This window comes from Camarhynchus parvulus, chromosome 4, assembly GCF_901933205.1.
Source record: "Camarhynchus parvulus chromosome 4, STF_HiC, whole genome shotgun sequence".
Taxonomy (NCBI): domain Eukaryota; kingdom Metazoa; phylum Chordata; class Aves; order Passeriformes; family Thraupidae; genus Camarhynchus; species Camarhynchus parvulus.
The window spans coordinates 8,619,108-8,631,552 of record NC_044574.1 but is presented as its reverse complement, the minus strand read 5'-3'; the positions used below and the strand labels follow the sequence as shown (position 1 = coordinate 8,631,552).

The following is a 12,445-nucleotide window of genomic DNA, read 5'->3' as shown; positions in this document are numbered from 1 at the left end:
GACCACAGCCAGAGACAGGATATTCAGTGAGATGGAGCTTTAGCCAGACTCAGCACAGACTTTCTTACACAAAAATGTACTTCCCACAAGTTGAAAGTTATTAATTTTTATTAAGCCTAATCAGCTAATATGATCAAATCAAGTGGCAACATCCAGAAATTCAGACTGCTTATAAACACTTGATCCTAAGCCTAGAAATGAGAAATACAGAGACGTAGCTCAGTATTTCTACAGCTCCCTGATAAAAGACCTTTTCTTTTTGCAAGAAGAAACTTTTGATAGTGCCTAAATAATAAAGAGTAAGTGGAAGGTAAGACTGGAAATATCTACTGATAGAAATACACACATCAGAATGCATTTGGTAGTCAGGATGGCTGCTCAGACCCTGACTAACCTCAAGGGAAAGGCAGGCCCAAACCAACTCCAGAGCAAATATGAGAAATGACCACGATTCCCATTACTTCAAAGAGAGGGAAATTAACATTACAAAGTACATGGGCCCTTCTTTCTGTGCTCCACAGGCTGCATTCACACATTTGGTACTGGTTTTTCCTGGGTCTGTTTCTATAGCTTCTGATAATGTTTATGTTCTGATAATGAACATAAACCTTGATCCTTTCAGGGAACAGAGCAATTGTTAGGAACACATACACAGCTCTACTACACTCAAAACCCATCTCTTTATGTCACAATAGACCTAATAATCCGAAGACTAAAAATGACAGGGACTACCTGATCCAAACTCTGAAAGACTGCTACAAGGAAAAATTGTCTGAGGAGTCAGTTAAACCATTCCAACAACTGTATTATGAATGCTCGAAAAGGTTCTCCAGAAGCCATTTAGTTTACTGCCAATTTTGAATCTAGCTACAATCCTAGAGATATTAATTCAATATTTTCTTAAAAACCTCCTATGAATGAGATCAGACCATTTCTCTGGGCAATCCACCCCAATACTTCACTGCTTTCAGCCCTTCCAACTCTTTCTTAATATGCAGTCTAAATATTTATTGCTACTAAAGCCTCAAAAGTTTCGAGTATCAGAACAGAGAACAAAGGTGCAAATGAGATTAAGAAATTGTACAGACTCATACCTAAAATTTCATTAACACTTGGTCGTTCCAGCATTTAAAATCAACTAATATTGTATGTAGATATCGGTACTGACTCTAGGAATCAGAGAAAATCTGGCTGCCTGAATTATGGATTGCTTTTAGTAAATCACAATCATCAGGAATATTTAATTCCCATCAGCTTTAATAAAATTTTTAGCCTGTATCAATTTAACAAGCATTGTTAACAGAAACAATGAAAACACTCTTAGGTTTGGGGTTTTTTCCTTTTTTTAAGAAGACTCCACACAGTTTGACAGCTCACAATTTTGGTACCTTTGGTACCAGAGAACATTTGACTTAAAAGACAGACTGCCATATACTCAAGAATAGTATTTACATGATTTTAACATTTCTGCTGACAATAAGCTGCTGATCAACTGCATAGATGATGAACAGAATTTTTCCAAAGCAATCATTTTGTTTACCTGAAGAAATCTGAATTACATACCTTTTAGTTTAGTGTAGGCATGGAGAACAGGATCAGCAGAAACCATACACGGCCACCATGGGAAACCAGACACTTTGGACCACACTAGATCTCCTATATTATACTTCAACAGATGGACTTTTTCCTCTTTGATGGTACTTTGAGTTTGATCTCTCTTAGCAGGAGCCTTAAAAAGAAAAAGAGAAAAGCCAAACTGATCGTCATTTTTTCAGATATGCATCAGTGGTAATAGAAGGAGAAAAATAAGAAATAGTTCATAAAAAGTGCTGTCATGTTTGCTAGTAAACAATAATTGCATTTCATGTGTAATGAAAACCTTAAACTTTAAGTCATAGCTTTTGTTCTCTAACATAGGAAAAAAAATCCACATTCCAGTTATAGTTTTGTTTTTAATTAGAAATATTGGCAAGTAAGCTGTGGTTTACCTTTATCTTTTCAAATAACTTCTGAGAGACCATCAGGAAGGCTTAATTTGATTTCAAATACATTACCTGAGCACTGGATGTGGAAAAGTCAACCTCTCTCTGTATTGAATATTATTAATCAAGTTAAGTGCTACACACACAAATGTACTATTAGATTAAAAAACTCAAAAAAACAAAACCAAACAAAACCCCCAGACTAAAACAGACTGAAATATTGTCTTTATGTCTGAATAGAAACTACAGAAATAACCAGTTTTAAAACCCCAAGCCCTCCGTCTTTCAGCAGTTTTTTCACATACTGAGAACTTGTAACATGAACCATTCCCCACATACTTTTGTGAGATTTTTTCTGTTCCAGTTCTAGCAGTAAAAGTTTGTGAGTGCTCCATTGATGCTGTAAAGCTATTTTAGCTATTGGGAAACAATTACATAACTATTTCCACTTCAAGGGATAGATTTAGCTAAGGGTGTTTCATGTCCCACTATGACAGACACATTTTTACTACATCATAACAAAGTTCAGCAACACAGACATCTATTCACCAAATAAAACCATTTCACAGAATTAGCTGCATTTTGTCTCTCTGGTTTCATCTGTTCTATTGGCTATAGAGTGCACCTTTATCTAGGTAAGCACTAACTCTGTAAAAAAGCACAGAAGGTATCTCATTACACACCTATCACATATTTTATAAAATCATGTATTTTGAATCTCCTTTTAAATTTTCTAGTAGTAAATTTGTATGCAACATTTATCATTCATCTTGTATAATACCAGCTCATCATTCAGAAGGCAGTTAAAATTAATTAGAAGAGGTAAGAGGAAAGAACGAAGACAGTTAAGAGAGCAGAAATCTAGAATTTATAAACAAGTACTTGGAGCATTATGGTAAATCAGAGTAGGTCACTTTATCTTGTACATATTTTCAAATCCAGCAAATACTCCCATAAATAATTACACATTATACTCCAAACACAAACAACTAAAATCTCTGATGGGCTGCAACTGCATAGAGATTTATTTGCAAACATAAGAGAGGTACAACCAGTCAAAACCCCTAAAACTCAACGTACTCAGAAATCCATTTCTCAAAGCTTTTAAAACTCTGCCTGGTAAACATACATGCAGCCATGTCCTCTGATTGCTCAGGACAATTACTCATCCAGTGATTCAGCTTTTCTGGTGAGTTCAGACTTGGTTCATGTGACTCCAGCTAGAGCTACATTCCCGTGTCTCAAGGTTTTTGGCTCTCTGAGGATTCTCTAAGACTGTCAGAAAACCCATCCTGTGAGCTTGCCTCAAGTCCAGCACTCTCAGCAGACCTAAAAGATTCCAAGCAGATGTGAAAAATCAAATGCTCTTTCTAGCAGTTAAACATGATGTGAAAAGTTATGCTTAAAAGCCAAAAATTAAGAAGCCCATATGTCAGGGGCAGGTCTGGAAAAACATTAATCCTAACACAACAAATCAACTTCAGCATTTCAGCTGAAGAGGTAGGATGGAATTTTTTTTCAATGAATCAACTTTTCAGAAATGTGAAAGTTACTCAGGAGTCTGAAACTCATTTTTAATTTATGACTCCCTGTATTCTTCAGAAAGTGCAACTAAGCTACAAAGATTTATGACTAGTCTGAGAGGGAGCTGGCTGGAATAATGAAAAGGCTCTAGCAATGCTTCTAACTGCAGCATAATATAAAAGGGGTGGCAGTACAGGGGAGAATATCACATTTCAATGTGTCTACAAGGACTTCACAAAATTTTAGAAATGCCCAGAATTCTTTCACTATACTGGATCATGATAAAAAACTTGAAAATTACATGCTCTGACAAAACCTGCAAGGTTTATCTGTGGTGGGCCTGATGTACTTATGGTTTTTTCTACTGATAAAACATTCATACTTTAAAAGCAACAGCAAAATCCAGCATAGCATTCGATATCCATGGAACTGTCATATGAGATTTTTAAGAAGTGTATAGAAAAAACACCACTTGCTCACTTCCATCTTACTTTCCCACACCATTCTGGTTTAGTTTGATTTTCTCATTCTGGGAATTGCTCTGATGTATTCCATAGGTATCCCAACAGTAAACAATGAGGTGCAATTCCTGGCGTGCACTTTGGACATGCAGCTGTAGGACACCAACAGTTTATTCAGTACTCCCTCTCAGAAACATTTTTGCAAACCAAATGCAGTCACATGTGTAGATTTTACTTTAGTATCCAGGTAGGGTTATTTTAATTATTAATACAAGGGGGGAAAGAAATAATTTCTAAACAAATTTGCCACCCAATCCCCCCATGGTATCTCTCCTCATACACTTGAGGACTGAAGCTCCTTTATAAGACACTTGTATTCTCTGCATTTTTAAAGAGTAGGAGATCACTGTCAAGTTACAAAGTAGTATAGAAGAAAAGTAATTCAGCTTGCAGTTTCTTTTTCCTCCCAAAGGAAACAGAAATTGTTAGGGAAGTCTGGACTCAGAACAACATGTGGTCAGACAGCACAGGGCATGAGTGCACCCATGAAGATGGAGAGGCAGGAGTAGAAGCACAGTCCTGTGGGCTGTGTGAGGGCAGGGAAGAAAAATGCAGGGAACATCTCCTGCCAGGCCTGACCAATTCTTCCTGTGATTATATTTAAGCAAACAAATTAAGATGGGAAACTCCTGGTTTAGAACACACCTGTAAAGAAAGGAAGATCACACAAAATCAAACTATTTTAAAATAGCTTTCTCTCAAATTTTGGCTCCTTTGTGTCTTTTTCATGACTTCTTTTTTTTGAAATTGTTCTCACTTGTAATTAGATCTACCCATTAATGTCAGCAGCCTCCCTGTGCTGCAGAGGAGCACAGAACACTCTCTGGTTCTATCATTGCTAAGTAAGTCTGGAGTGCCCTGCATATGCCCCATCCCATTACCTTTAACTGCAGTTTTGCCAGAATTAAAACCATTTAATTGCAGAACTTCCTTCAGCTTTCCATCCTTAATTACAGCCAAGCTCTGCAGCCTGAGGAACTCCCACCTCAGTCATCCTAGCCCCAAACTTTAAACCAGTTACACTAAACATCAGAAGGAGACAGCTTGGGATCAGAGTACTTTTCTACTTTAAGGAATTTGAGGATTTTGATCCCCTTTCAACCAAGAGACTGCAGAGAATTTACAAAGGTGGGCAGTGCTGAGGTGGAGGTGATGACTCCCACACAGACTAATCCTAACACCGGATACACAAACCATTCCACAGGCTTTGCACTACTCAGGATGGCAAGCACAGAAATTCCTGACTTTCTGGAGTAATGAAACAATTGCTTGGAAAGGCAACTAGATGGATTTCAAGTTTATTTTGTCCAGGAGGACGTGGAGTGTGAAAATTGAGTAATTCCTTTACAGCAACTGAGTTTTCCTTTGAGAAATTATGACTAGAGGAGAAGCAGCATCCTCAAAAACTCATCTGGGCCAGCAGCTGCAATAGGCTGAGAAGGACTGAAAAATAAAACAAAAATTTACCATGCCTCTCCTCTTTCCTTAACATATGACAGATTTGTTTGTCATTCCCTCAGCACTTTCACAGACAATGAGTGACAGGCAGATTGACAAGAATTCACAACACTGCTGTCAGCATTCTACCAGCCCAAAGAAGTGGCTTGGCCACAGAAAACACTAGCATTTAATTAACTTTGGCTACCTTTGCTCAAAAAAAAATCCAAACAACTTCCATTTAGTTCTAGTCTGCCTGAATATGATGAGACAAGAACACATCATGAATAACAGGTCATTTCAAAGCTTAAAAGTATCTTTAAATGACCAGAACCAAACTCATTTAAGGACAGCATCTTTACTGCATTGAGAGCTTTAGGTTTGTTTGTAGACTCTGCTATGAAAACACCATGATGAGTGTTTAGTAAACAAGGGAGAAAGGTAGTTTTTAAAAAAACCACCTAGAAGGCTCATTAGGTGGTGTCAGATTGAGATTACTTTATCCTTTTTAAAAGTACACAGTGGTGTTTTGGGTGTATTTCAGCTATTTTGTGTGTATATGCTCATGTACACACATATGCAAGGAATTATAGCCCTTCAAAATTATTGCAAATTACCTTGAGCATCAAAGAACTACTGCTTCACTATATAAACTTGAAAAGCTATAGAAATAATTTTTAAAAATTCCTCTGCTAATTGTCACAAAGGGATTATACAAAGAACAATGCTGAGAACTGGTTAAGTTCTCAAGTCTCCACAACACCATAAGAATTTAATACTGGACAAAAAAAAGTATCAACCATTAAGACAAGTGAAGACAGTAAATGCTCTTTTCTGTGTAATGTAACTAGGAAGTACATATTGAACAGCTTAAGCTGCAGCTATCTGGTATTTCTGTTTTCATTTTCCATTCGGTTTCACTCTGCACCAAAGAACTTCCACTTTCACTATAGCAGAGGGCCCTGCTACAAACACAGACTGCTGGAGGTCCAGCTGCAGGCCAGGATAAAAACAAAGCTCCTCACATTACAAAGAAACTAAACCAAAATAATCAAGGCCCCTAAACAGAATGTATACAATTAAAATGTATTTTGTATTAAATTAGAACACACAAACTTAGTCATACCTATTTCTTTCCTATGGAAAAAGATAAGATTTACTATGGAAAAAGCTAAGACTGGTTGCTGACCAAACACACATTATTTTTCTCTTCCTGCTATCTACTTGTGCTGTGCTTTGTCAGCTAAAACTCCTACTGTCTCTCATGATCCCGTGTAATGAAAATAAAAGTGAAAATGTTTTGTTTTGTCTTCCTTGTCTATCAGCACAGATAGAGAACTAAGGAAATGGTAGCAGGAAAAACTTCATTCCTTTCAGAGGTTCAGGAGAGGTGGTTGGTGCATCTGGAGAAGAAGAGAGCAACAGAACAGAAAATATTATTTTTGTAATATTTTACTGCTTGAATTCCTCAATGACTAAGGACATTATAACCTAAAAAAAACAAACCAAAGTAACAGGGCAACAATCCTGTGCCTTCCTTCCTCAAAAAAACCACTGTAACAATTATGTTCTTAGAAAAGCTCTTATTTTGTGAAAAATTCAGGAATTTCATATGCCAAAAGACAAATCCACATTCAGTCTTCAGCCCAAGGCACCCAGGGATGCAGGAACTGTCCCCAAGAGTGACACCCTGTCATCCCACAGAGAAATGGCTGCTCTCACTTTGTGACTGGGGACAAAAAGCTCATTAAATCAAATCACTTCAAACCCCAAAACTACAACTACAGCTGATCAAAAGCAGTGCAAACTCCTCTGTATGTACTATTGCTTCAAACAAAAAAATGTGGCAACTTAAGTTTGTTAAGAAATGGCCAGAGTTCATTCTATGCGATTCTGCCTATAAAAATAGAGTATCTTCACAACCCTAACTGCCTAAGTGGTTTTAAATTTTTAAGATTATAACGCACACATTATAGTGAATCTGTTTATCCCCAAAGGGCCTCTCAGATACTTGAATATGTTTATTCAAGTATCTCCCACATTCTAGGGTGTAGGGGAGTATATTCAGATATATGACAAGTGACTGAATATATTAAGAATAAAACTAGTTTTTTTCACTTGTTATATTCTGTTCACTACGTAATGGAAGAATGCTGCACAATTACATACTTGCAAACCACTGCCTAAGAGAGAATGTTTCAGGCAGAAGAGTAAAGAGTAAACCAGAACTTCACAAGATTAAGGAAAAATGTGGAATTATTACTACAAAATGGAGAAGGATGAAGAAACAAAGAAAGAAGCAATGAACTGGCAAAGTTTTATGTTTTATCTTCAGAAAACAGAAGAGGACACTACAACAGAGCATTCAAAAGACTGCAGTTCCCAAAAGGCCATTGCATCCATATCTGCACAATTAAATCTGCAACAACCTCATAAAATACACAGTGAGGTAAAGACTGCTGAGGGGGAAGAGGACATGAAATGTCTACCTCAGAACAGAAAAGCAAACAAACTCTATTCTGAACTGGCTTGTTAAGTTTTTAGATTTGTAATGATTTTATAGCAAACTAGACATTTAACTAAAATCTTCTAAATTTAATTTTGAGAGCAATTACATTAAATGTATTTCATCAAGTTATCTATCACTTTCTTCCATTACTAACCACTTACTTAATTTCTTCTATCACTAAAAGGGGGTCAAATCTGACAGTGCAAAAAACTATGTTTGCAGACGACAGTATATTCTTATCTTCCTGCCACAACCCAGATTATTTTTTTTCCCTCACCATGCTTAGATGGTAAAGCTATAAAATAATGTCAAAAAATGCTGAAGAAAATCACTGCAGATCTGAAAACTCTTCTGTGCTGGCTGAGGCTGTTTGAACCACATATGAAGTTTTATCACAATGGGTTTGTTTCTCCCATTTCTTCCCACAAACTCATCTAAAGCAGATAGTGAACAGCAGGCTGAGTGTCACCATGCAGGACCCTTCTCTCCAGGAGGGAAAGCAAACAAAAGACAATAAAATTCACTGAAGTTTAGACAGGGATGTATGGTTTTTTTCAGAATGTAGGTTGTGGATTTTAAAACAAGGCAGAAGTTCAAATTTGTCTTTCAAATCAAGCAGTAAACTCCTGGTTCCATTTCAATTTTTTTTTCTGGCTTTGGTTCCCTCATTAGCAAGTCTCTAGCACATGAGAAAATTCCATTTAAAAGCAAATCTGTCTACTCAAATCAGTCTTCCTTTACCCAAACACTATATAAGCAAGTATTTCAGACATAAACTTAACATGATATTTTAGTAATTAGAACACAACTCTTCTTTCAGAGTAAAGAGCTGAAGAGAAACAGACTCAATCACTCACAGATTCAGTAAAACGTGAGATCTGGAGCACTTCCCAATTCTCAGTCTTTCTTAAAAATATGGAGATTAGTTTCTTTCAGCTGTTTTACTGAATTTCTGCATTTTCATTTAGATGACCTCCTAAATTTTAAGTTACTGGCTTATTAATGAAAGGTTCCACGTTTCAGAAATTTAAACTAGATAATGTTTGATCACAATGAATATGCCCACCTTTTATAATGAGTATTAGAAAAAGATTTCTGCCTATATCCTGTGTATCTAACCTTCATCCACCCTCAAAGGTTTAAACTTTTGATGTGGTATCTGGGTATAAAAGACAGTGTGGATACAAGATGCTACAGAAATCTGTAAAAACATAACTGTAGAGCCATGAGGAACTTTGGCATGAGAAATGATTATTTCTGAACAATTTCCATATGAACTTCACACAGGATAACAGAGTGAAAGCTAAATCATCTCAGCATACCTACAGATTTTCAGAATGCCATATCCATATGTAGCTTGTTATCTGCATGTACCAAGTTTCACATTCTTCAAGATCAGAATCTATAAGAGGACCTTATCTTTAGCACTCTTCAGAGTTTGACGCCCCTAGAGAGTTTTCCCAAGACACTTTCTGAACAGGTATCCTCCTCCTGGCAGCTCACAGACATCCAGGACAGCATGGCTACATGTTCTGAATCCTAATATTGTCAGAAAACTGAAAAACCCAAGTCCAGACAGCACTGCCAAAAGGCCACTACATTTACAGGACACTTTTCTGGCGAAGACAGAGACTTAGCTCTACCTTTCTTTTTTTAATAAAAGAACACTTCTGAAAGCAGCTGACTAAGCTTAAACAGAACAAATAATTATGTGGCATAAAAGGGCTCTGTTAGTTAACTAATATTTTGACATAGTGCAAGTACTACTTTGCTTTAGAGATCAGACCTTTAAAATGAATTCCCACACCTAAAAGCAGGCACAAGAACTTTCACAGGTTCTCCTGTTACATTCACCTAGCAGGGCCTCCTCTTCTACAGATGAAATGCCAAGTCAGTGGTTAGTAAGTCTAAGACAGGTGGGGAAAGACAACCAAGAAAATCCTAAACAGACAAACATTACCTTAACTTGGCAATGCTGAAGCTTATTTCTGAAACATCCCTTGTTTCCAGCAATAAAAATGTACAGAAATTCTGGGAAACCCCAATCCCCCATGAATATTAAATTAGGGCAATCTTTGCAGTGCAAAATCACGATGCACATAACCAAAGTGCTGTCAATTCCACCAGAACTGAGATCCCAAATTGTTTCACTTCATCACAAGCATCCACAACATACACTCAAGTTGACATTTATTTACCAAACGAACAAAACAGAAAAAATAAACAAAATCAAGCTTTTTAGCATTAGTTGCTGCTATGAGGTCACAAATTCCCTTCCTCACAAGGAAGCAGAGAAGGGCTTGTTTAACAAGGATAAAGGCAAGATGCAGTTTTCCCTCTTCCAGTCAGCTTTCAAAATAGCAATTTTTAAAAACAGTCCTTCTGAGAAGGGAATTAATTTCTGATTATTGACAACATACAGTTTTAGCTACTAGTATTTTATGATGCATGGGAGTGCCACTCCTGTGGGAACTTTTGTTATTCACAAAAAGCAAAAATATAAGTTAGCCCAGTTGGATCCCTTTATTTGTAACTGTAAGATGATGAAAGATGGTAATAGACAAACATAAAATTAGTGTCTGTGGACAAAGACCTCTTTTGGAGAACTTAAAGTTCATCTGCCCTACATAAAATCCACTCTAAAACAAGGAAACTTGTAAAGGAGGTTGAACCCACTGCTCCAAGACAGATCAAAATATTTTGCTTTTGCTACTTTGCCTAAGGGTTACTACAAAATATCTTTCTTTCTTGACAGAAGGGAGCTATAAGGGCCAGAAATTACATCTGGTACAGATCACTAATGTTTCCCAAATATCTGCCTGTAAATCCATCCAAGTAACACAACCCTGAACTGCAGATCCAACTCCTTGCTACATGTGAGACTTAGACATGCATTATTTTGTTTAAGCAGAACACTGAGCAGAGCAACAGAAAGGCTAAAAGAAACCCAAACAGTTAAACAAGCAGCAAATTCCTTGCCAAACCAACCTACAGTGGTCAATACAGGAGGAGGAAAAGGAAAAGCTGAGATTTTAAATCACTTAAATCATGACATTACCTGTGCAACAACTGACAATAAATCTGGTCAGCTTATAAAACCAGAAACTGTCATTAATCTCTCAACACCATCTGCTGCTGACATGTAAAGGGAAGCTAGTTCTTCCAAAGATGGCTTACTCACCGCTTTACTTCATCTGTCATGTCCACCATAATGCCCAAAAGACCAAAATAAAAAAGAAAAAGCTCTGGAATGCAAAAATCAATGATAAATATGAAAAAATGCAAGATATGCTGACATTCTTTGAATTGACTCAGCTACATCTGGTCAGCTCTTTTCTACAGAAACCTGGCCCAGTGTTCAGAAGCAGTCAGGAATCAATCATATGCTAAGTATTATTTATAATGAAAAATAATGAAATTGAGAACAATATAGAAAATCATTAACAGGCCACTGCATGCATTCACAAGACATTTATATTTTGAATGTCCTCTATTGTTCTGGTTCTTTATTCTAAAATAAAACACAAGACAGCAGAACCCAAAGGGCAGCACAGTGCAGAAACAGGATAACACAAAGTAGCATTCTGGAATTGCTTGTAAAATATGTGGAATGACACACCAGTACTGGACAAGCTGAAATTCAAAATAGAGCAGGTTTGTGAGAAATCTACACAATGACCAGTAACAGAAGTCCAGGATCCCTATTTCTATTATTATGGCAGAATCTAGCAAAACAAGTAGATAGCAAATTGAAAAGGTGAAAGAGCTGCTTTATTGCCCTGTGACTTCATGTACTGGATGCAAAAAGCTCAAACTGGCTCAAAAAGAACCTGAGGTCTCCTTCCATGAATTCATCCATCTACAGCTATTAACTACAAAGTCACCAGCTCCAGAAAGCTCTGAGTCACAAACTGCTGGAGGCTGAGTATATCCAAAAGGAGCATCACTCCATGATTTGCAGTATCTGTATTCCCCATTATGCCTCCTCCACTGAACCCTACCCCGAGCAGAGGTGCTGAATTAAATGGCTCCTTGATCCAACTTGGTAGTGCTATTCTTAGATAGTATTTTTGTCAACACTTCAAGATATTACTTCATACTCCATTTGGATTCTCCCACCAATGTGTTTATGAAGAAAGAGGACAAAAATGTATTTAGGGAACACTTCTTGGGACAACAGTTTTACGTAAAAAGTGCACTTAAATCAGCCACTTTTACATACAAGAACAGGAAGTCTGCTATGGAAAGCCTGAACAAATACTCAGGTTTTCTGCAATTAATTTTGTAGCCACTCTAAGAATACTCACAGCTTCTAATCTCCCCTCAAACCAGTACAATGCTGTATGCTTTTCAGGGCTTCTTAAAGAACAAGTGGTTCTTTAAGATACTTTCCCAATGAGGCATAAAGAAAAAACAATTTAAGTACTGAAGTAACAATTACTGCTGCACATCATGAGCTGCTTAGCACTAAC

At 37.0% G+C, this 12,445-nt stretch overlaps 1 protein-coding gene across 2 annotated transcripts in view; it reads right to left on the bottom strand.

Moving 5' to 3' along the window:
- Nucleotides 1–12,445, bottom strand: part of NSD2 (nuclear receptor binding SET domain protein 2) — a 73,545-nt gene that overhangs the window by 42,020 nt on the left and 19,080 nt on the right. For both annotated transcript variants that reach the window (XM_030946786.1, XM_030946785.1), the window contains exon 3: nt 1,564–1,729. In XM_030946786.1, coding sequence (XP_030802646.1) covers nt 1,564–1,729 — 166 coding nt within the window. The remainder of the gene's footprint in view (nt 1–1,563; nt 1,730–12,445) is intronic.